This window comes from Petaurus breviceps, unplaced genomic scaffold, assembly GCF_028583685.1.
Source record: "Petaurus breviceps papuanus isolate PSGF00001 unplaced genomic scaffold, PetGlider_PUasm1.0 220, whole genome shotgun sequence".
In the NCBI taxonomy this organism is placed as follows: domain Eukaryota; kingdom Metazoa; phylum Chordata; class Mammalia; order Diprotodontia; family Petauridae; genus Petaurus; species Petaurus breviceps.
In genome coordinates, this window is record NW_027185876.1 from 23,222,935 (window position 1) to 23,248,168 (window position 25,234).

At 38.7% G+C, this 25,234-nt stretch overlaps 1 protein-coding gene across 3 annotated transcripts in view; it reads right to left on the bottom strand.

The window, feature by feature from the left end:
• KIFAP3 (kinesin associated protein 3) overlaps positions 1–25,234 on the bottom strand; it is a 204,541-nt gene that overhangs the window by 45,637 nt on the left and 133,670 nt on the right. For all 3 annotated transcript variants that reach the window (XM_069094754.1, XM_069094755.1, XM_069094756.1), the window contains exon 17: positions 15,475–15,560. In XM_069094754.1, the coding sequence (XP_068950855.1) occupies positions 15,475–15,560 (86 nt within the window). The remainder of the gene's footprint in view (positions 1–15,474; positions 15,561–25,234) is intronic.

A 25,234-nucleotide genomic window follows, 5' to 3' on the forward strand; every position in this document is an offset into this window, starting at 1 on the left:
GGGTAGGTGCTAAGTATCTGAGCCCAGATTCGATCCCCAGGTCATCCTGACACTGGGGCCAGTGCTCTTACTCGCTGTGCTACCTGGCCGCCCCCAGAGTCCTTGTTTTAAAGAATCTTAATATCCCACAAGGGAGACACCATATATACAAATACACGATTTAAATTACAATGTGGTAAGTGCAGAGTAAAAGTAAGACTGTTCCTCTCATGTAATAAGCAAAGTTATGCTACATACCAGCTGACTATTTTCTTTAAATACTATTCAATTAAGCCCTTGAAAATGCCAAATTCAACCAGATTTTTATGGGAAAAGTTTTTTTAGCTATGTGCTATGAAATGCTATTTAGGGATGCTGGAAAAAGAAGGTTAAAGCTCAGGACTAGTCTCTTCTTATTCTATTAATATCACATTGATCTGAATAGACTGCATTCTTAAAATCAGATCTCCCTGAAAGGAAAAAATCATTTTTACACTGAAAAATAAATATGTAAACCACTATATATGTGTATTTATGTATATATGTATGTTATCTGTATTTGAAAGTTGAATGGTTTGACAGCTGAGGAGGGAGACAAAGTCCTGTATAAGTGGTCCAGAAAGTGCCCTAGATGCCACTAGAGATTTGCAGTTGTGGTGCTGGTAATGACCAGCTTCCATTGGCAAATTCCTAGTCTAATATTAGGATGACAGAGAGTAGAGGTGAATGGGGGCCAATTATGAGGTGCCCAAAGTTGTACATTTTATATTTGCTTCTTATCTTGAGAAGTTACAGGTAAGATGTATCTGTTATTTGAAGGATGGTTATAAAAAACATTCTAATTCTGTACAGACTAGATTTAGGGTAAAAAGTACAAGTCACAACCTCCCTGTACCTCACTTCTTCTATCTGTAAGCCAGTAATAAATATATGTAATGTAATACAAATTGTGAAGAAGTTGGGACAAGGAGGTTGTAGCTATAAGACTTTGGGCAAGTTACCTCTTTAAGATTCAAGTTTCTTTCTCAGTAAATTGAGACTACTGGACTAGGAGATTGCAAAGATCCCTTTTGGCTGAAATAGGATTTGACTGAAATTCTATGATTAATACTACCTTTGCAAAGTTAAAGGAAATAACTAGTAAAAAATATAAAAACTGGCAAAATATTTAATGGCAAATAAAAACTATGTAAATTCATGATTTCAACAAATGATCTTAGCATATATTGGCTAAAAATGGTATCTTAAAAACATGTTTAAATAAAGGCACGCACTTTTTACAGAAAAACAAGTATATGAAGTTAATCATAGCTCAATCAGAAGCCAAAGCATGACACTAAAACTTATCAGTAAGTTGGACCACTGTGGGAACAACGTTAGGTTTCCTTGATTTAAAAAATGTCCAATTTAAGAGCTGTATGCCCCAGTAGTCTCATTTTTAGGCAAGAGCTTACCCTTCATCTAAAGACTGGAGTGCTTTGTTTTTGATTTTCTTCTTGTCTGAGTCCCTTCACATCATGATCTTAAGCACACAGTTTCCATAAATCCTAAAGTGTCATGGAAGACTTATGGTTTGATTTGGTATGGAATGTGCCATCTTTTTTGAAGTTCTACTTCTAGTTTTGTTTACTATTGAACCACTGAAACATTATGAAGCGTTAAACAGCCTATTATCAGAGCCTGTTCCCTATCAGGAATACCCTTTGTCACTGGCTTCCGTCACACCTTGTATCTGATTAACACACTATAGGATAACATAGAGCTACACAGATCTGCTTTGTGTTCTAATGCTACTGATGTAAAACAGATTTTCCTTTCTTCTTTAATGCAGCTGCTCTCTAATTGGGTCTTGTAATATGGCTTATTTAATGCGATTTTTCATACTGAATTAAAGAAGTCTAGAATAACCTAGTTGCTCATTTAAGGTTAAGTTATTAGCAGGAGCAAAATTATATACTGCTGCCAATTTTGTAAAGGAACACTTTCTATACAATAGAATTATGAAATTTAATACATGCTTTGCTTCTTTCTCACATGAACAGTCACAAATGTGATTTTTATCTCCTAGAATATGCACTCAGTAGGGTCACCTTGTTCAGTGTCAACACAACATCATATCAACTTAGACTACTAAGCAAAAGATAACAATTACATATGTTTAAGCAAAAAATGATTATTTCTTCCCTTAATTATAATCTTTGGTTCTTTTTTTTTTTTGGCCTTTTGGAGGGCAATTGGGGCTAAGTAACCTGCCCAAGGTTACATGGCTAGTTTTTTTGTGTGGGTGTTAAGTGTCTGAGACCAGAACTAAACTCGGGTCTTTCTGACTCTGGGGCCAGCACTTTACTCACTGTGCCACCTAGCTGCCTCATAATCTTTGGTTCTTTTAAAATCCATTTTAAAATGTTGCTCTTTGGAAAGCAGCAATCATTAAAATAATAAAATAATTAAACAATGAAAGGTAATGAAACAATGAATCAATGAAAGAGAATAGAGAAGGACTCTAGATCCATCTATGTGTGCATTTGGGGGGAGGGCAGGGAAGAAAGTTATTTATATCTCTTGTTCCTTGGGTGTGGAAACAGATATGGAACTTCAAAGAGTGGATGAAATATATAATTACTAAGCAATCTTTAAAATCTAGTGATGTGTACATATATACGTTCACATATATATACACACACATATAATACACATATGTATACATGTGTGTGTATATATTTGGGTATAACAAGCTAATAAGTATATGTACATAGAAAAATCTATATTATACTTAGAAAAAGACTTTAAAGTTCTGCCTAATAGGTTCATATGTGAATGAATTCTAACAAGGGGTTCATGCAATGTGTGAACAGAAATATTCTAACTTGTCTTGGAAAGCTTTACTATTTGTTCAAAGAGAACTGATAAGTCCAGAGGCTATATATAAGTGACATGAACTTGTCTCATTTTAATAAATTGAGCCCAAACTGATTTATACTACAGACAGCCAGGTGCTGTGTATTAAATTGATTTTTTATTGACATATGTGAAATATATTTTGTATGTGGTTAGTCTGTTTTGGAATGAAGGCAGACAATGTGTTTTCAAATAATACAGGATCATGGCATTAATTTCAGAATATTAGAGCAAGAGTGGACAGCCCTCTAAAAGCTTTTTCATAGGTGAAAAGGATACTATCTGTTTATCACTACCCAAGGAAGAATGCATGCAAGATGCTGTGAAGAAACAAAGTTTTCTTCAGCTTATTATAATTATTAGCCCCACTCATCGATCACCATGTATATCCCTTGGGAAAAGAATACTTTATTTTTCTGAGTTACAAAGAACTTGTGGTCTCATTACCAAATAATCACTTATACAACTGGACCCTTAGTTGGGCAGAAGTTTGTTAACTTTTATATCTGGCATCATGTTGAGCTAAGATCTTGGTCATGGCCTTTCTTCCTAAAGCACTCTTGGACATCTAGTTATTAGTGGGTCCTCAGCAGTCCTATTTCAGGAAGCCCAGAATACATCTCTGAAATTCAAGGCTCTTAAGGCCTTCCTAGTTATGTAAGAATGGGGAATCATCTGGCAAGTTAGAGAATTTAAAGGAATCTCAAATCCATAATCAAACTAGAATGGAGTCACTTGGCGTCTCCTGGTGAATTCCTATGAGTGAAGGTGGGTGTGGAGGGAAGGGCAGGACTATGAGGGACATTAGTCTCAAATTTCAACAAATGGTTAGGTTAGATGATGTCCCTCCTCACCCCCATTTCTCCATGGTTCTGAAGGGGGCTTGGAAGGAAGGTGGTGGTGTCCAATTGACCAGCTATTTCCATGGGAAACTAATTGACTGGGTTTGTTTTGGTTTCTAGGGAGTCTCAGACAGTTAGGTGACAACTTGGTGACAAGGCTACAGAGACTGTATCAGCAAATCGTGTAATCTACCATGGTACATACTGTACTAAACACATCTGTTTCAACTCATCAATTGCAGACTTGAGCCAAACTATATTAAACAAATCATCACTAGTGTAACATTTCCATAATTTCTGTGACAATTGCTACAGAAGGCTTGCAAAGCATCTAATTCTTCTCAATATTATTACAATCATATTCTGTTGAGTAAAAATGGAGTTTATCTCTTTCAAAATAAAGTCCCAAAACCCTCTCTCTAAATATACAGTTTTAGACTTTTGAATTCACAAAAACTAGTTATGGTGAAAAAGTAGAAAACAGAATCAGTTTTAAAAAAATACTTACTTTTATGGACATTTGTTATCTCTTCTTCCCACTATTCCCCAAAGTGATCAATTTAAAAAGAAATACTTCTCAACAAATGTGGAACCCAGCAAAACAAATTTTCACACTGGTCATGACCAAAAATGCATATCTCATTCTGGATTTCTCTCTGTCAGGGGTAGGTGGCATGATTCATCTTTAGTCCTGGGCACTTGTGGTTTATGATAATCACATAAATCAGAGTTCTAAAGTCTTTCAAAATTGTTTTTCTTTCTAATGTTGATGTATGTAAATTGTTCAACTTTTGCTTCCTTCACTCTGCAACATCAGTTCACAGAGGTTTTCCCAGTTTCTTCTGAAACCTTTCATCATTTCTTATGGTACAATATACCACATATACCACAATTTAGGAAATAAAAGATTCTTAGATACATGTAGGGTGAGGGAGTCATCAGGGTTGTACAACTGCTCCTATTTGCCCTTCCCCTACATCTGTCTCCCTGCCCTCTCCCCCACCCCCAACTCATTCCCCAGTTGGTTTCCTGATATAATCAGCATAAACATCCCTTCTCCATTCTGGTAAGTAGTATAAAAGGGTCTGTAGTTCTCTTTATCATTTTTGCTGGTTCTGAGTCCCCAGACAAAGATAATGTTCTGGCAAAAACACCCCAGAGTTACCTCTATCTCTGTCTTCTGGGATGTACCTCAATTGCTTCCTCCCAATTATACCCATACCTAGTAAAGGTTATTGCTGTAATTAATGCCATTTATAAAGATAAAATAAGTATCTAAAATATCTGTCAGATTTTCCTGGTGATCAGAAGGAAATATTTCAGGCTTTCATGAAAGGGGATATGGAGACATAACACTGTAGTCGGGAAATTTTACCAACACTGCATTTGTCCTGACACTCTCCTTACGTCCGATTATCTCAAGCAGCCTTACTCCCAGGTCCTGGCCCTCAAACCAATACTCATTCTAATTTAAATTAAGGTTGGAGGAGAGAAATAGAAATAGTCTGCATTTTAAAGTTTGCATTTATGGATCATCTCCAATTTATCCTGTATATATCCTGTCTGTATATAGTTGTTGGCATGTTGTCTCCTCTGTTAGACTGAACTTTTTGCCTTTCTATATTTATCTCCATCTATTAGCATAATTCCTGGCACAGTAGGTACTTAATAAGTGCTTCCTGATTAACTCTGGGGTCTGGGTGCCTCTGCCTGTGCCCCACCTCTCACTCCCCACAGCCCCTGACAGATCCCCCTTCTTCACTTCCCCGCATGTCGTACTTGAAGCTGGGAGCAGGGTTCCTCTTCAAGTCGTTTTCCTGGACCCATTGAACTGGTTTTTAAGGTCACTCTGAAGCATGGCCTCATTTTCGCTCTGTCATGATGCTTCTTTTTTGATTTATTCAAATAATTAATTTGTATCACGTAAAGGGATCTTTTGGCCTGGTCCCAGTTTTTATAGTTATATTAACACCTTGTAGTAAAGCCCTTTTTATGATCAGATTGTGGGTGTTCCAGGACCACTGTCTTTAAATATGGAAGGTCCTCAAGGGATAATTTCATTTAATGCTCTGATTCTAGGCAAAACTATATCTAAATCATTCAAACACTATGACTATTTATAATATCTTACCTTAATTCAGACTTAGAGACTGTTACCTCAATCTTATCTGTTCTAGGACTTGCTATGGTTAATTATATTTCAAGAGCTGTTTTAGCTAGCATCTTTTGTGTATGAATATGTAGCAAAGCGGGCTCATCAGCACCTGGTCCCATGCTTTAAGTTCCAGGACCAACCCTGAAACAAGAATCATCTCTAAGCCCCAAACAGAGCTGAGGTGTGGCTGTGGCTCTGCCTTCTTGTTGGTGACTCTCCATAAAGGTGCTTCATGAATAAACATCTAATTTAAAAATGGGTTAAAAAATCAGATAAATGTTGGGGGAATTACTGCCCCACATGTTTTGTTTGTTCCTCCTGTGTTTAACATAAGCTAGAGGGCAACTTTGGTCCAAGGTTAGGTCAGGGGTTAGATTCAAATCTGAATGCCTTATCAAGCCAGATTCAGAAGATGATCATTGTAATACAGGTACCCTTGCACAATAGCATAGGCAGGCAGCTTCCTTACTGTTGGTTTCCAGAGTTTTTTCATTTGATTATCTCCTTGCAAAAAATGGCAGTCTTCAATATTTACTATATACTAGTAATTTGGCTAAAGTTGGAAAGAAAACAATTATTCCCCTTCTAAGACATATATTCTCTCCCTCTGGAAGAAAGAGACCTATAAAAAGGACCCTTTCCTCCTCCTCTTCCTTCTGAACAAAACCATTAAGAACTCCCTGGGAGAGGGGTTTTTCATCCCAAGTTCTTCCTTCTACAATTCTGAATCCATCCAGGTGCTAAAAAGTTTGGCATTCCAAATGCTACAAGACACTCTTCTCTAATCTTTCTGCCAACGTTTTCTTTCCCTTCTCTCCTGACTGGACAACAAAACCTCGCTGACCAGTTCTAGTATAAAGTTATTTTCCACAATTTCAACTGGGATCTCATTGTGGCAAAGCAACCCTTTTATATCTCCCTAACTGATTCACTGGGGTAGGTTTCAGATACTTACTAAGTGTGATCCTAAGCAAGTCACATAAGTCAGCTTTCCTTATCTGTAAAATGAGCTGGAGAAGGAACTGGCAAACCCCTCTAGTATCTTTGCCAAGAAAACCCCAAATGGGGTCACGAAGAGTCAGACATGACTGAAAATGACTGATCAACAATAAAATTAACTCACTATCCTACTCACTACAGGGCTTTTCCAAACCTTTGTGTCCCTTCTCAAACCTCCCATAGCTCCATTTTATCCACATTCTCAGCTAAGAATCTAGGCTAATGTTTAAGTGAAAAAATTGAGGCCTGCTCTCCTATTCCTCATCTTACCTCAAGAGACAACTAACTAGGTGGTGCAGTAGATAAGAGTGTTGGGTCTGGAATCAGGAAAACTCGAGGTGAAACCCGGCCTCAGGCATTTACTAGCTGAGTACCTTAGGCAAGTCACTTAACTGCTGTTTGCCTCAGTTTCCCCATCTGTAAAGTGATGGTAATAATAGCACTTACCACTGTCATGAGGTTCTAATAAGATTATATTGGTGAAGGGCTTAGCAGAGTCTCTGTCACACTTACTAACTGTGTATAAACTTACTATTAATTCTCATTTCCTCAGCACCCCTCTTCCTGCCACCCCCATTTCACATGAGGTGGTGGCAGTTCTCCTGGCCAAAGCAAACCCCTCCACGTTTACAGTGTGATCCTGTTCTGTCCTATCTTCTCTAGCAGATTGCTCCCATTTTATCTTCAAATATTCCTTGTCTGCTGGTTTCTGCCTTACTACCTACAAAGATGTCCACATCTTCCTCAGCCTGGATCCATCCATCACGGCTAACTTTCCATCTCTATCTCTCCATCCTTTTGTGGCTAAATTAATTTTCGAAGGCTGTCTAAAATAGATACCTACATTTTCTCTCCTCTCACTTTCTTCTTAACTCTTTGCAGTTTGGCTTTCAATCTCGTCCTTCAATCCAAGTTGCTCTCTTCAGTGTTACTAAAGATCTCTTAATTGTCGAATTTAGTGGCTTTTTCTCAATCCATATCTTCCTGATTTCTCAGCAGCCTTTGTCAATGTCAATCATCTTCTTCTCCTTGATACTCTCTTCTTCCTAAGTTTCTGTGACCACCGCTCTCTCCTGATTTTCCTTCTACCTGTTTCATTTGCTGGATCTTCATGCAGGTCTCACTCACTAGTTGTAGGTGTCCCATAGGGCTTTCCTGGACGTTTTTCTCTTCTCCTCTATAATATTTCAATTGCATATCATCAGCTCTTCTGGATTCAGTGATTATCTCTTTGTAGATAGCGTTCAGATTTCCTTATTCAACCCTAATCTTTTTTCCCCAGATCTTTTCAGATATGAGATTTAGTCTTGCACCTGCAACTGCCTTTCTGACAACTTGAATTGGATGTTCCGTAGATATCTTAAACTCAACACATTCAAAGCTGAACTCATCTTTCTCCCCAGACCTTCCCTATTAGTGTTAAGACCACCACCATCCTTCCTGTCCTCAGGTCTGCAAACTAGATGTCATCCTCACTCCCTCTTCTACCTCCCATATCACCCTGCTGTCTCTACCTTTGTAACATCTCTCAAATCCATTCCCTTTTCTGCTTGGACATTGCCACCACTCTGGTTAAGGCCCTCATTACCTTGTGCCTGAAATACTGAATCGTCTTGCCTTGAGTCTCTCCCCACTCCAGTCCATCTTCCACTCAGCTGTCAGAGCTCTTTCTTTTCTTTTTTTTTTTTTGGAGGGGGGAAGGCAGGGCAATTGGGGTTAAGTTACTTGCCCAAGGTCACACAGCTAGTAAATGTTAAGTGTCTGAGGTCACATTTGAACTCAGGTCCTCCTGACTCCAGGGGCAGTGCTCTATTCACTGTGCCACCTAGCTGCCCCCAAAGGAATCATTCTAAAATGCAGGCTTTAACTTATCACCCTGCCCTCCCCCTAGTGAGTAAACTTCGGTGCCTCCCTATTACCTCTATTTTAAGATAGAAAATCCTCTTTTGGTTTTCAAAACCCCTCATTACCTGTCCCCTTCCTAACTTTCTAGTCTTCTTATACTTTACTTCCCCCATTGCACATAGTCTGTGATCCCATGATATCGCCCTCCTTCCTGTTCCCTGAACAAGACATTCCCCCTCTGGACGCTCGGTCTTTTCACTGGCTGTTCATCATGCCTGGAACTCTCTCCCTCCTGGCTTCCTTCAGGTCTCAGCTAAAGCCCTATGTCCTACAATAACCCTTTCCCAGTCATCTTTAATCTCAGTGCCTTCTCCCAGAGGTTCGCTTCAATTCCTTGTTTGCACACAGTTATCTGCATGCTCTCTCCTTCATTACACATGAGCTCCTCGAGAGGAAGAACTGTTTGGCGCCTTTCTTTGTGTCTATCCCCAGAACCTAGACACCCAGCCTGGCACATAGTAGATTCTTAACAAATACTAGCTGACGATGACTGTCTCATCCCCGTTCCTTTGAAAAGGAGGTTAGTATACCTTGTTTCACATTTAGGCTAATTCTCTCTTTCTCAAAGGTGCGGGGAAAGGCCCTTCCAAGCTCCCTGCAGCATATATGGCTGCTGACACCTTTGTATGACAGTGAAGTGACCAACTGCAATCCTTTTGGTGAGATGTAAGATCTCCAAGCCTGGCCAGCTTCACTGCCACTGAATGGTAAAGTCCTCGGTGTCTTACCATCTTATTCACCACTGTAGGCACTGTTATCTGACCTGCCTGTGAACCCTAGGGAACCCCTGGGTCTTTACATATGTTATTCCCTATATCTACACTGTCTTATATACACATCATCTCCCTCAACTGCAATATGAACTCCTCAAGGGTTTTTGCCTGTCTTTGTACTCCCAGCATTTAGCACAAGGCTTGGCACATTGTAGGTGCTAAATAAAAGCTTCTTGACTTCCCTTCCTTTCCTCTCCTCTTCCTTCTTTCCTTTTCTTTTATCCTTTCCTTTCTTTCTTCTTTCTCTTCCAACATAAATCTAGAAATTGCATTTCTTTTATTTTTTTTAAATTCCCTTTACTAGTGTTATAAACGTGTAGGAAACACTGCCATACAAAGAATGACAGCAATAGTGATAAGAATGTTACAATGAGGCACTTTCTGCTCTGTAGTTCCTGAAGGAGGTCTCTTGCCAATCTTCCTGGCCTGAGGGTTTCAATACCAAGACGATTCCATCTGTATGTAGTACGGGCAATGAGATTCAAAAACTTGTCAGCCAATTCATCAGTTTGAGTTGTAATAAATTCTTGGGCAATCTTATTCCTTCAGGAGACAACAGCAGGAAATTTAGAAGGAGGTGTCTGATTAATCGTTGAATATAAGGGCGTCTTGTATCTGCCTCACTGTTCTCATCAGCCACAGCCTACAGATCTGAGAGGGGAGTTTTCCTGAAAAGTTTCATGATGCACCCATGGGCTTCTCTTGCATCTACCACTGTCTGAGTCCTCTCTTGATTTTGACCGTGTGGGTTATAATAGAAGGCCAAGAGCCACAGCAAGCCTGTAGGGGATTCAGCTCTCAACATCAGTAATTCCTCAGCAGCAATATCGGCTCATTCTCCAAAATAAGTAAGTGAAAACCAGTGCTCAAAGAGACTTCCACGGGACTGAAAACTCTGGTCTTCAACTGTTTTTTTAAATTATTTCTGAAATATAATTCAAGTGCTGGTACCAAAATCCTCATGGCAAATCTTTGGGGTTTTGGAGTGACACCACGATAAGAGATGAAGAGGCATGAGGAAAGTAGGACTTCAGTGGAAATTTCAGAGGCAGACAAACAACAAACCCGAAGGGCAGGTGGGTTGTACGGCAGCCTCAGCCTCAGCCACTTTCACCTTGAGGACAGTGTGAGGGTTGGATGGCTGAATAGGTGAAGACTGAAGGGGCTTCCACCACCAAGGCAAACCAAGTGCAGCTGTGCCCGAAATTGCATTTCTTTTCATTTCTTCAAGATCACCCACTAAAATGATAGTAAAAATGCAGATGACTAACTTGAAAATATTCTGAATTTTTTCCTCTGAAATTATAGAAGAGTGTCAGGTATTCAAGTCTCTTAGAGCTTAATAAATACTACTGTACAACTCAAGTACCCCTAGGTTAACTTAAATTTCTATTTAGTTAATACAAGCATTTTAAAAGCAAGCAACACTGAAGAGACTACACTGAAAATCTAGCTAATGGTACTAAGTTTATGTTCATCTCAGGCCCTAGTTACATGACAGGGGGCTGTGTTTGACATGGCCATGAGCATTTTGCTCATAATTATGCAAGTGCTACTGGATTTGGGATTATCTGCGGGGGGGTGGGGAGAGTGTGCTACAATGCTGGTGTTGAATAAGTGTTCACATGGAACTGAACACAAAATACAGTGTATAAAATGTGGCGTGTCTGGTCCCCAGAACCTAACATCAATAGTTTTCTGCTATTACATTCAAAACATCAAATTATCTCCTTCCCATTATTTCATGAATAAAACCTGGATCAAGATCTAAGTCCAAGCCTTCCGTCCAGCTGGGCTGAAAGGAGATCTGCTTTGGAAAACAGGGCTGCTCTTAGATGAGATGGTTCTGGATGTGGCTCAAATAGCAATGCAGCAACAGGAAGGCAAAACAAGTGTTCCCAGGAAGGGAAGAGGCTATTTCCCATAGCCAGGGCTCCCACTATGCACGGGACGTTTTCCATACTTGCACAAAGTTTTCTATGAGGAGCTGTGTCAGTAGTTCCCATGCATGGTTTCCAGGGTGTGTTTTATCCATTTCTGGTTAATTAGTAGTCAACTGAGTTTTCAGTATTCTCTTCTTTAGTTCAATCTAGTTTTTCTGTGTCTCTTGTCGGAGCAAGCATGCCATAGGCTCTAATCTAATGATAATATGCTATATTCAATTCGATAAATACTTATTAGGGGCTTATATGTAAGGCATTATCAGTAGCACCAGGGATACAAGGACAAAATAAGTCATACACTTCTTGCTCTCAGAAAATCACAATTTATCTCATAGGAGAAAATGTGTGCATAAATAATAAGATACACAACAAATTAGCAAAATATATAACTTACAGTTGTTCACAATTTTCATCAATCTGCCTGTCTACTTGTTCTGCTAGCCACTTAGCCACTGGCCTGAATAGTTACAGTCAACCAATCAATCAATCACATACAAGTAGTGGAGTGAGTGGAGGCCACAGAGAGAATGTAGAATAGGTTAGGAGCAGGAATGGAGAGATGGAAGATAAAGGGTATCACCATCCCTCCTTGTGGCTGGGGTGAGGTGAAGAAGCAGATCATGGAAACTGCTGACTGAGGTACCAGGATGTTAGGATGTTCAAGAGGGCACATACACATATACACACTCATACGTTGAAGTCATCAATACGTATATGAGACAGGAGTTGGGTTGGAGAAAAAGACTATGAGACTGTGAACTTATTTAGGAAGGAGGAAGAGTATCCTATGGTTGAATAGTTACCCCTGACTCAACAAGCTCCAGGAGCTCCCTATCACTTCTAGGATCAAATAAAAAATGCTCTGTTGGCGTTCCAAGCCCTTCACTCTTGCCCTTCCTCCTTTCCAGTATTCTTATTCCTCTCCCCACCTCCATTTTCTTATACTCTTTGATCCAGTGACACTGGCCTCCTGCCTTGCACAAGACACTCCCTCCTGCCTTGCACAAGACACTCCACCTCCCAACTCCAGGCATTTTCCCTGACTGTCCTCAATGCATGGAATGCTCTCTTCTCTCCTCATCTCTTGTTTCCTGGCTCCCACAGCTTCCTTCAAGTCTCAGGTTAATACTACCTTCTACGGAAAATCTTTGATCTCTCTTAATTCTCCTTCTGTTGTTTATTTCCAATGTTTCCTGTATATAGCTTATTTGCACATGGTCATTTGCATGTGGTCTCCTCCATTAAAATGTGAGCTCCATGAGAGCAGGAACTGTCTTTTATCATTCTTTGTATCCTCAGTACTTAGCACACTGCAAGGCACACAATAAGTGCTTAATAAATGTTTACCGGTGGAACAGATGAGGTACCTAACACAGAGAAGCAAAAGAAAACAATAACTAATGCTGGATAAACTCAATGACCCTAGCTACTAGGGTAAGGTGTCACTACTGAACAAAAACTATTGAGAACACTGGAAAGCAGTTTGGCAGAAAAACCTGTCATATTAACTCCAAATAGAAAGATGAGTTAGACATAAAAGATGACTTAATAAACAAATTAAAGGAGTAAGGAAGAAAGTACCTCTCAGATCAATGGAGAAAGGAAGAGTCCATGACCAAACGAGTAATAAAGAGAATCACAGAAGATAAAAAAGATAAATTTGGTCATATCAAACTAAAAAGAGTTTGTACAAACAAGACAAATGGAGTTAAAATTAGAAGAGAAATATGTAACTGGGAAAAAATGTTTGTAGTAAGTTTCTCTGATAAAATCTCATGACCACGGTATTTGACTTTCTTCCTCTGTTAAATGGAGATGATAACAACACTTACCTATCAGAGCTGTCATGAGAATAAAATGAAATAACATATGTAAACTTCTTCGCAAACTTTAAAGTGCTGTCACCATAAATATTTTTTGTTGCTCAGTGTTTTTTTCAGTCTTGCCTGATTCTTCTTGACTCTTTTTGAGGTTTTCTTGGCACAGATACTGAAGCCATTTGCTATTTCCTTCTCTAACTCATTTTAAAGATGAGGAGACTGAGGCATTTGCCTTCAGGGTGAAGTGACTTGCCCAGGGTCACACAGAGAGCAAGTTTCTGAGGCCAAATTTGAACTCAAGTCTTCCTGACTCTAGGCCCCATGCTCTACTCATTGTGCCGCCTAGTAGAGGCAGCCAGGTGGGGTAGTGGGTAGAGTGAGGAACCTGGAGTGAGGCAGACTTGAGTTCAAACCTATCTTCAGATCCTCAGGAGATAAATGGCCTTGGGGAAGTCACTTAACCTCTGTCTACTTCAGTAGTAAAATGGAGATGATAACAGGACCTCCCTCACGGGGTTGTTATGAGGATAAAATAATATTTGTAAAGCGCTTTGCAAATCTTAAAGTGCTATATGAATACCAGCTATTACTACTAAAGGAAGAAATCTAAGCTATCAACAATCATATGAAAATGCATCAAATCTTTAGAGAAATGCAACTTAAAGTAATTCTGAGTTTCTACCTCACACCTATAAGTCTGGCAAATATGACAAAAGTGAGAATTCAAAAGTGCTGGAGGGGCTTTGGGAAAATAAGCACATTAGGAAGAGCACATTGGAATTAGTCTAAAAAAGTTATTAAATTATGTATATCCCTTGACCCAACTAGATCACTATTAGGCCTATATCCTGAAGTGATCAGAGGAAGAGGAAAAGAACCTATAAGTACAAAAATATTTAGAGTAGCTCTTTTTGTAGTAGGCAAAAATTGAAAACTAAGGTGCAGTGGTACCCACTTTGTAGGGAATGAATAAATTATGGTACCTGAACATAATCAAATATTTTTGTGCCACAAACAATGATGAAATGGACAATTTCATGGGAAAATGGAAGAATTCTATGAAATGATGAAGAGTAAAGTGAACAGAACTAAGAGGACAGTTTATTCAATGGCAACATTATAGAGAAAAACAATTTTGAAAGACTTTAGAACTCTAATCAATGCAATGATTAACTATTTAAGTTCAGAAGACAAGATGTCACTTTTGCGAGTGAAGAGATAAACTTAAAATCCAGAATAAAGATAGGAATTTTTGTTCATATGTAACACTGGATTTGTTTTGTTAGACTATGCATATTTGTTATCAGGTTGTTTTGTTGTTGTTGTTTTCAATTACACATGGGGCCATGAAAGGAAAAGATAATTAAAGCTTCTAAACAATATATATCAATAAATAGTTTTAAAAGAAATAATTGATGGGGCGGCCAGGTGGCTCAGCGAGTAAGAGCATCAGCTCCAGTGTCGGGATGACCTGGATCAAATCCGGGCTCAGATACTCAGCACCACACCCAGAAATAACTGGCCGTGTAACCTTAAGCAAGTTACTTAACCCCGATTGCTTTAAAAAAAAAAAAAGAAATAATTGATACTAAATAAGAACAACTTTTCAAATAATACACAGGTTGCTCTCCCTGAGAAAAAGTTGATTTGTAATCTATGTAACATATCCCCATCCAATAAAAATACAAACCCACCCCCAATTGAAGATTGGTTGAAGATTTAATCGAATATTGGTTGACCCAGGGTTTTCAGTATCCTTTGTAATTAAATTATATGAACTATGTAACTGATTATACATATAATACAGAAAAAAGCAAATAAACATTCAGCAAGTATACCCTAAAATACTTAAAGCTTATAAAAGTTTCAATTAAAGAAACATTTATTTGATTATAAACTTGATGAATAAAGTCCTTTGTCTATAAAACATGAACTTAAACAGAATATTTCCAGAACCCTAACAAAATACAAACTTATGTTTGCTCTGAACATACTGAGTGAGCTAAAAATGGCTTTAGTCTTTAAGTAAAACATTTTCATTTCATAAAAGTAACACTTAAAAAGAAACAAAGAGAATACAAAAGGGTATATCTCACTGTATTTCAGAATGACACAAAAAGAGTATCTTCTTTAAATGGAAGGTGTAATTATAGTACTTACCGCTATGATATCTAATGTATTATCACAGACTTTGCGGATCTCATTATTTTTGTCATGCATTAGGTCTATAAGATAAGCTGGAGCCTCTGGATAAAAAATGGTTAAAGATATAAAGTGCATTTAAAGTTAACTTAGAATGTTCAGATACATTTTAAAAAATTTCATTTATCTGAAAATAAACACCACAATTGAGAGTAAATTGAAAACTATTCAACAAAAATAAAGAATGGGGGCAGCTAGGTGGCACAGTAAATAAAGCACCCACCCTGGAGTCAGGAGGACCTGAGTTCAAATTCGGCTACAGACACCTGGTCACTCTTACTAGCTGTGTGACCTTGGGCAAGTCACTTAACCCCAATTGCCCTGCCTTCCCCCTCGAAAAAAGGAAAAAAAATAAATAACAAAGAATAAATAGAATCGTCTATCATTTCATGTGCTGAAAATTAAGGCAATATACACAAAAATATACTTATGAAAAGAATCCTTTCTTTTTATGAAAGATGACATTATGGGAAATTATATACATTATATATATTACATATAATTATATATAATACAAATCAGAACTGTATTTTCTGAATTGTTTTGTTATAGAGCTTTTCCATACACACACACACATTTAAAACAACTAAACATTACAATACATCTCATAGATGACAAATGTTGTGACTGCATTTGTAATGGTACAAGTGATGATCTGATCTATAGTCATTTGCTATAAACATAACCATCCCTGGCCAAGAGTCTACTGTTTCAATATTTTAAGCTGTGGTGTAGAAATTCAAATCCTATTCTCAGATACTAGTTTCTAGATCAAGTATTCACCTCCCAAATCAAATTTTGTCTTTCCATAGGTAACACTAAGGAAAACATAACACATGGCCCAAAGGACTTCAGTTTCTTTGATAATCTTTGGCAGTGCTTTCTAGATTCCTTCTAGCAATACCATTTATACCCATATGAATCACCAGAAGTGGTTAGTAGTTTTCCATTATCCTCTTTGAGAGATTCTCTATTATGTCTCAGATGCAAAGAATCACAGTGTTGTCAATGTGGGACACCAGTGGCTTTGCGAAGACCTCCACTGAGGCACTTCTGAAGCAAGTCTATCTTGACCTCAAGCCTAAACTGGCTTTTTTGCAACTTCTGTTTATCGTTCCTGGTTTGACCCTTTGAGGCCAAAAAGAACAAATCTAATTTCTCTTCTACATGGCAACCTTCCAAATATCTGAACAGTTAAACACTGAACAGTTATCACAGTCTCCAAGATTTAGATCTTCTCTAAACAATCCCAACTCCTTCAACTGATCCTAGCTGCCTTCTGGTAATTTTCCATTTTATCAATGTCCTCCTTAAATTTTGGCACTCAGACCTGAGACAGTACACTCTAGATGTGGTGTGAAGAGGGCTGAATAGAGTAGAAATATACCTCTCAATTCTGGGAAGGTGTGCCTCTCTTAATGCAGTCCAAGATGGCATTTGCAATTTTGGTTGCCATACCACATTGCTGGCTTGTATTGAGCTAAAACTCTCAGATCTTTTTCAGATTTGTTGTCTAATCATACCTCCTCCATTTTATACTTGTGACGTTGGATTCCTTTTTATTCAAGTGTAAGACTATATTTACCTGTATTGAATTTAATTTTATTGGATTTAGCTCAATGATCTTTCATCCAATTTTGGCTATCCCTCCTAGCTTTTTGTCATCTGAAAATTTGATGAGCATTCTGCTTATGCCTTTATCCAACTCACTGATAAAAATTTTAAACCGTGTAGATTCCTGGGATGCTCCATTAGAAACTCCTTCCTATGCTGAGACTGAACCACTAACAACTACTGTCTGGCTATTCAAATAAGTCTGAATCCATCTAACTATACTGTCAAGTCTACACACCTCCATCTTCTCTATGAGAATGGCATCAGGTATTTTATGAAATGTTTTATTAAAATCTAGATAAAATTTATCTAACACATTTTATTTATCTACTACTTCTGTAATTCTGTCAAAAAAAGGGAAATAAGTCTAACATGACCTATTCTTGACGAAGTCATTCTCATTCTTTCTAAAAGTTCATTTCCTTTAATGATCCAATGCTAAAATATTCTCAGGTGCATGCTATATACTGTGTGTATGCATGTGTGTGAACACACAGATACAGATAAACACACACACATTTATTCCCAAACCTATCCTGGAATATCGTTTGCAGATTCTTTTCTTTTGCCTTTAATGAAAATTGGGACATTTGCCCTTCTCCAAGTCTTGTGCTACCTCTCCTTACTTTACCTAACATCCTTCAAACATTACTCTGACAGTTCTTTCAGTACCTAAGTTTTCTTTCAGTACCTAAGTTCTTTCAGCTCATCTGGACGAGGTGACTTGAATTTATTAAGAACAACTAGGTACTCTTTTCCTTTTTTGGGGTATCAACTTTGTTATTCTATTCTTTTTCTATTCTATCATTTTTAGTCCAATCTAGCCTATTATATATATTTATTATTTCTTTCCCTTGGCAGAAAAAATAGATGGGCAACTCTCCCTTTTCTCTGTTGACAATTATCATTTTCCTATATGCCCCTAGTAAAGGTTCCATTCCTTCTTTTATTGTCCTTAGCTTCCCATGCTAGCCTCAGCTCATTCTGAGCTTCAAACCTCCTGATGCATTTTTGTGGGGCCTTGGTCTGTATAATCATCCCGTTACCCAGTCTTGTTTCCATCTTCAATATATGTAATTTAAAAGTCTAAGTTGGTTGATCAATTTTTTTCTGGGCATCCAGATAAAATTGTCTTCCCTTTCTCCCCACTTAACTCCTCAAGCACTCACATCCTTGTCCCATTAGTGATGCAGGGGGAGTCACACTACTCCAGGCTTTCCATCATTATTTCCAGGTGTTCCCTCTGCCTCCTTTATTCAGTAACTTTTTCTCTTTTGAAGTCTACTCAATTAAATTTTTTCTACCCAATCAAAATTATGTTGGTTATAGCATACTAAACTCCCAATTCTCCTTTTTTTCAAGGAATTCAGCACCAGGCTCATGATCTTCCTCTTCTCCCCAACTCTTGCTCTTATACTAGGGGACTCTGATATCCATTTAGATGCTCCCTCAAAGTCCATAACCTCCCATTTCCTCCACTTCCTTGAGTCTCATAACCTAAGTCTTCATTTCACCTTAGCCACCCTTGATCTTGCCATTACCCACAACATTCTACTTTCTGCCATAAAGTATCATCCTACCTTTCAATCTTTCCCATCCCTGAAACTTCCATGCCCTCCACTCCTTGGTACTTTCTCAGTCCATTACCTCACCTCTGACTTTATTTTCCTCTCCATATAGTTAATTACCTTAACTGTATATTGTCCTTTGCTCTTGAATCCATTGGTGTCCTGTTCTATTGCTGTTCTCTTAGCCAGGCATTACTCACACCATCCATTTCCACAGACCCCACTCATGAGCTATTGAATGAAGTTCAAGGATATTAATGTAATTATCCTGATGAGTTGCAAATTCATGTTATAGCCACTGCAACTGGGCTATCACTAAAGCAAGTCCTTTTGTTCCTCCCTGATTCCCTATCTTATGCCCCAAAGAAATTATTAAAAACCTTTTTCTTATCTCCTTCAGCCTTTCATCTTTTATTTCTCCTTTTTCAGCTGAAGACTTTAATCCTTATTTTCCTGAAAAAATTAAGGCTATTCTGTATTAGCTCCTTCTTTAATTTTCTTCATACAAAACCCTTTGACATCATTGCCCATTCTTGCCTATAATCCAACAGGTATGGTATGTACTGGTGGTCCATGCTTCTGGGGAAGCTGGGGCTGGAGGAGATCTTGAGCATAAGAGTTTTGAGCTGCAGTGGGCTAAACTGATCTTCTGTCTGCACTGTCTGGCAATAACATTGTGAACTTTCAGGCTACCTGGAGAGTAGTCAGGCCTGTACCAACAGTAGTGGGTTCATGTCTGGAAGTGGCTATTGTATTTCCAGTCTGGGTCAAAGGAAGGAAGGAAGAAAAGAAGGAAGGAAGGGAGAAATGGAGGGAAGGAAAGTCTAAATTTGCTTCTTCTACTTCTCTTACTCACTACTCTACTCTGTGGAATCTGGCTTTTGACCTTGTCACTCAATTGAAAACTGCTCTCTCCAAAGTTACCCAATCTCTTAATTAGCAACTCTAATGTCCTTTTCCTCAGTTATAATCCTTCTTGAACTATCAGCTTGAAACCGCAGACCACTCTATTCCGGGCTACACTTTCCTCTCTAGACTTTTGTGACACGATTCTCCCCTGGTTCGTCTTCTACTTCTCTGATCACTCTTCAGTCTTCTTTTCTGGCTTCTCATTCATATGATGCCCCTAAATGTGGTCATTCCCCAAGGTTTTGTCCTGGATCCTCTTCTCCCTTTATACTTTTTGTTTTTATCACAGGTTTAATTACCATCCCCATGCAGATAACTCCCACATCTATGTATTCACCTCCACTCTCCAGTCCCAGATCACCATTGCCTACTAGACATTTCAAACTGAATTTTGCCAGAGACAGTTTAAACTCAGTATCTTCAAAACTGAACTCATTGTCTTTCCCCCCTAAACCCTTCCCCTCCTTTCACACTCCCCTATTTTTATCAAAGACACCACGATCCTTCAAGTTTCCAGGGCTCATAATCTTGGCACTATCAGGACTCCTCATTCTTTCTCACCTCACATATCTAAAACAGTTGCTAAATCTTGCTGTTCCTATCTTTATTAACAGCTTGTGCTTCCCATTCCTTCTCTCTATTCATACCACCTTTGTTCAGGTCCTTATCACCTCTCAACTAGAGATTTTCACCACTCCAGCTGATCCTACACATTGCTGCCAAAATAATTTTTCCTTAGGCGATCACTTATCCAATCACCTCTAGGAACCTTTCATCATTTTTGAGATAAAATATATATTTCCCTGTTTGGCTTTTAAAAAATTACCTTGCCCTAACCTGTCTTTCCATCCATACTCTTTGATCCAGTCAGAATGGCCTTCTCTCTTTCCTGTACACAACACCCATTCTCCATTTCTGTGCCCTTGCCCTGTCCATGCTGTATAGCTAGGATGCTCTCCCATCCTTACCTCCATACCTCTTAGAGTCCTCCTTTTCCATTAAGAAGCTGGTCATGCAATGTCTTTTGTGTGAAGCCTTTCCAGATCTTTACAAAAGTACTCTCTCCTTGCTCATATTTTTATATGTACTTGTCTCCTTCCATTAGAATGTAAGCTTCTTATGAATAAGGATTGCTTCATTTCCCCAGTACTCAGCACAGTGACAAGGCACTTAATAAATGCTCGTTGACTGACCAATTAATTTTTTAGGTCCTCTTCTCATAGGACTCTCCTCAAATTTTCTTTGTATTCTTGGTAGGCCTTTGGATATCAAAATTCCCTTAATTTCCACTGAGTGTCTTTCTGCATTTTAGGCAGCTATCTGTATCTGGAAAGGCAGATAGAATGCGGGACCTGGAGTCAGGAATTCCTTTGTTCAAATCCTGTTTCAGACACTGAACAAGCCACTTACCCTCTTTTCTACCTCACTTTCCTCATTTGTAAATGGGGCTAATAAGAGCACCTACCTCCCAGGGTTGCAGTATCAAATGAGATAATATTTATAAAATGTTTTGCAAACCTTAAGGCTCTATTATAAATGTTGTTGTTTTTATTATTGGCGTCAGCATGATGACAATGAGAAGTGCTTCGTAGTGATGGAAGAGAGGAACCTAAGGAGATCATTCTAAAACCCAACTTCAGTGCTTTCCTGTTGTCTCCAGCATAAAATAGAAATTTCTCCCTTTGGCTTTTAAAGTCCTTTACAACCCGGCTCCAACCTAACTTTATTTTGTATGAAGCATATCAGAGAAGGACTTATTTGAAGAGAGCTTTAATTTTTGTACAACTATGGTCAAAGAGGAGGCTTAACTTTTCTTTGTATAACTTAGAATAGGAATATATCACTGCTGGACTGCTACGGTGAGCTGTCTTTCTAGTGGCCCGACGACTCACCGATGCAGAGAACTCTTGGTGAGGAGCTGAGGATGACGCCAAGGCTGAAAACCAGAGGGAAGAGGAGCCTGATTTTGTAGGCTCACGTGCCTTATTTCCCAGCATTCAACACTGAGACTAACCTGGTCTCTGCTGCTTCCTAAGTCCTAGATATTATCTCCCTTCACCTTATATTTGCATAGGATGTCCCTATGACTGGAATGAATGATCTTTCATTTCTACTTCTCAGAACCCTTACTCTTTTAAAACCTAGTTCAAGAGGCCCCTGTTATTGTAAGCCTCTCCTGATTCCTGCTGCCCTCCTGTTCCCTCCCCCCACTACTATGCTCACTCCCTGGGATTTACTTTGCATTGTGACCCCAACATAGTGAGGTCATTGCGGTATCTGTGCACATATGCTTTTTCCCTAATAGAATGTAAGCTCTCTGAGAGCAAGAACAGTCTTGTTTTTGTATCTCTAGCTCCTAAGCACATAGCAGGCACCTCATAAATGCCTGAACTGAGCTTGCAGTGCTCAGGTATTTTTTCCCCCTTGAATATGAACTATTATCTCACCACATCTCATTGAAAAGAGTGACAAAAAGCCAACCCAAGGCTTTTTAATCCCTGTAGATGATTTTTATACTCCTTTTAGTGTTACCAGTTGCCTCTCTATGAATCCAGAAGTGGTTCGGACACATCCTAGATACATACATTATATTGAATATGGGAAGCTGCTTTCTCCCCAGGTCATCTGCTTCCACCTTTTATGGGGGCAGTTCAATCATGCTCCTTCCTTTCCTTCTCTGCTACATAAAATCATGAGATTTAGAGATAAAAGGGTCCTTAAAAATAATCTGGCTCATCCTAATTTTACAGATGAGAAAAACACAGAATTGAAAGGGGAAGAGTTTTGCCCAAGTTCACACAGCTAGTAAGCAGTGGAGCCAGAATCTGAACCTGGGTCCTCTGGCTCTAAATCTCCAATGCTATATTGACTATGCTGTGCTTCTGGGCCAATACTAATACCACATAGCAGTTTCATAATATATATGAGCATATTTTCATCTATATTTGTGAATGCTTTATTAACAAATTATGTATACATTTGGAAGGAATATTTTATATAGAATGTTAAAGGGCTTTTTAAAGATGATTTTAGTTTTTGTTCAACATGATCAAGAAGACAAACTTGACCTCTGTAGGAGGTTTACATTTTTTTAATATGGTTAAGAACAGCAATGTTCTATTGTTCTTTGTTGTTTTTTGCAGTCATGTCTGACTTGGAGTGGTTTGCCATTTCCTTTTCCAAATCATTTTACAGATGAGGAAAGTGAGGCAAATAGGATTAAGTGACTTGCCCAGGATCACACAGCTAGGAAGTGTCTGAGGTCAGATTTGACCTCAGAAAGACAAGTCTTCCTAACTCTAGGCCAGACACTCAATCCACTACATCATCTTACTGGACTGCTATGCTATGTTGCCTTTTTCTTTTCAGTGGATTTTATCAATGTAAAGAAAGCTCCTGCTGAAGAACTGAGGATGACACCAAGGTTGAAAAACCTTAATGAGAAGAAGTTTAGAACCACTTCTCCCTAACTGTGTAGAGCACCACCATCCTTCCAGAAACAACTCTGCTGCCATCTCTGAGCCCTCAGTGTTACCCACCCCACATCTCCAGCCAGTCACTAAACTTCTGGCTTCTATTACAACATCACAGATTTGGAGCTGGGAGGAACTTCTGAGTCACTGAGTCCAACACCCTCATTTTACAGATGAAACCGAGGCCCAGAAAGATTAAGCAACTTGCCCAGGGTCACACAGCTGGTGAGTAAGGACTTCTGACTCCAAGTCCCACACCCAATCTCCCATGTCATGCTACCTCATTATCAATCAGCAAGCATTTGTGCTCAGTTTAATATGTATGAAGCACAACATCTTTTGCATACATCTTCCCCTCTCTATTCAAATACTATACCACCTTAGTTCAGGCTTTCACCTTCTATTACCCAGAATCTTATAATCTGTCTCCTTGACTCATTTCTTCCTACTCCAATCCATCCTTCATATGGCTTCCTAAAGGATGGTCTTAAAATATGGGAGCCAATATGAATGCCTCTGCTTGGCATTTTAAAGTTCTTCATAACTTGGTCCCTTTCCTGCTTCCAGGCTTCTTACACAGTCCTTACCTCTACTTACTCCACGTGCAGCTGTACTGGTCTCCTTACTATTCTTCACACATGATGGTGCGTCTCTTGTCTCTGTGCATCCGGACTAGCTGTACAGAATGCCTGCAATATACTCTCTCCTTCATTTTGGCTCTGAGAATTCCTAAATTCTTTCAAAATTCAACCTAAATGTCACTTTCTATAGGAGGTCTTTCTTGGTCCCTTCCTAGATATGAATGCCTTCTTCTTTAAGGTTATCTTTTATCTATTTTACATGTATCTTATATATGCCAATGTATGTATATGCTTATATATAGATTCCCACTTCCACCCCACCCCTGCACATACTATCTCCTCTATTAGAATGTATACTTTAGGGCAAGCACTGTTTTCACTTTAAAAAAAAATCCCACAGTGTTTAGCACACTGTATGGCACTGATATCTGTTGATTAGCTTATAGTCTTAGAGTTGCCTAGGGCATTGAGAGGTTCTGTAGCTGCCCTAGGTCAAACAGGCAGTATATATCAGAAGAGGGATCAGAGGCAGATCTTCTTGACTTTGTAATCAGCTCTCTTTCTGCTATACCACATTAACTTTTTATGTGAGGAGGGACTTTTAAAAACAAGAAAGCCCCAAGTACTTACTAATGTGAGCATTTACAAATATGATTTCTTCAAAACTAGAGTAATAGTGTCATATGCAAGTACTTCAAACATTCTGATCAATCATGCCAGTCAGTCAGTCAGAATGGTAGTCAGCTGTACACATAAACACAGCATAAGTGTGTTCCATCCTTGATCAGTTTATTTCTTTTTATATATATTTTATAAGCAATCAGGGTTAAGTAACTTGCTCAAGGTTACATGGCCAGTTATTTCTGGGTGTGGTGCTAAGTATCTGAGCCCAGATTTGATCCCTAGGTCATCCCAACACTGGAGCCGGCGCTCTTACCCAATGAGCCACCTGGCCACCCCGATCAGTTTATTTCTGTGAATCTTTTTGTTGAGTTACTAAATTATACAACTCTATCACCACTCAAAAGAACACTGGCTTACAAGCTCATAATATTCTTGGAAATGTCTTCAGAATTATCTTATAAGAAAATTAATTTATTATTTATTAACTGGTTTGATCACTATTTCTATCACTAGACTGAATAACTTTTGGCTATTTCTAAAAATCAAACTCACCACCAAGGACTGAAGACTTGGAGATAACTGCAAATATCCACCAGGGTGTGTGATCTAGAGTCTTCCAGAGATAATTCCAAGAGTAAAGTTTCCAAGGCACTTTGCATCTTGGCAACATGGATGAAATAGATGGCATTCTAAGGCTCCCATGTTGAAAGGGGTCATATTCTATGACATTTATGAAAGTTTCTCTGCTCTTTGCCCTACTTTTTTATTGATGCTTTTCTATTACTAAAGGAGTAATAATAATTGTATTCAGTATGGAATTAAAAATGTCTTCTAACTTTAAATCAAATGCTGATGACAGAACGTAAGCTCCTTGAGAACAGAGGCTCTTTTTCATTTTTGTTTTTATCCCAAGTTCCTAGAGCTCTGCTTTGAAATTGTAGCTACTTAA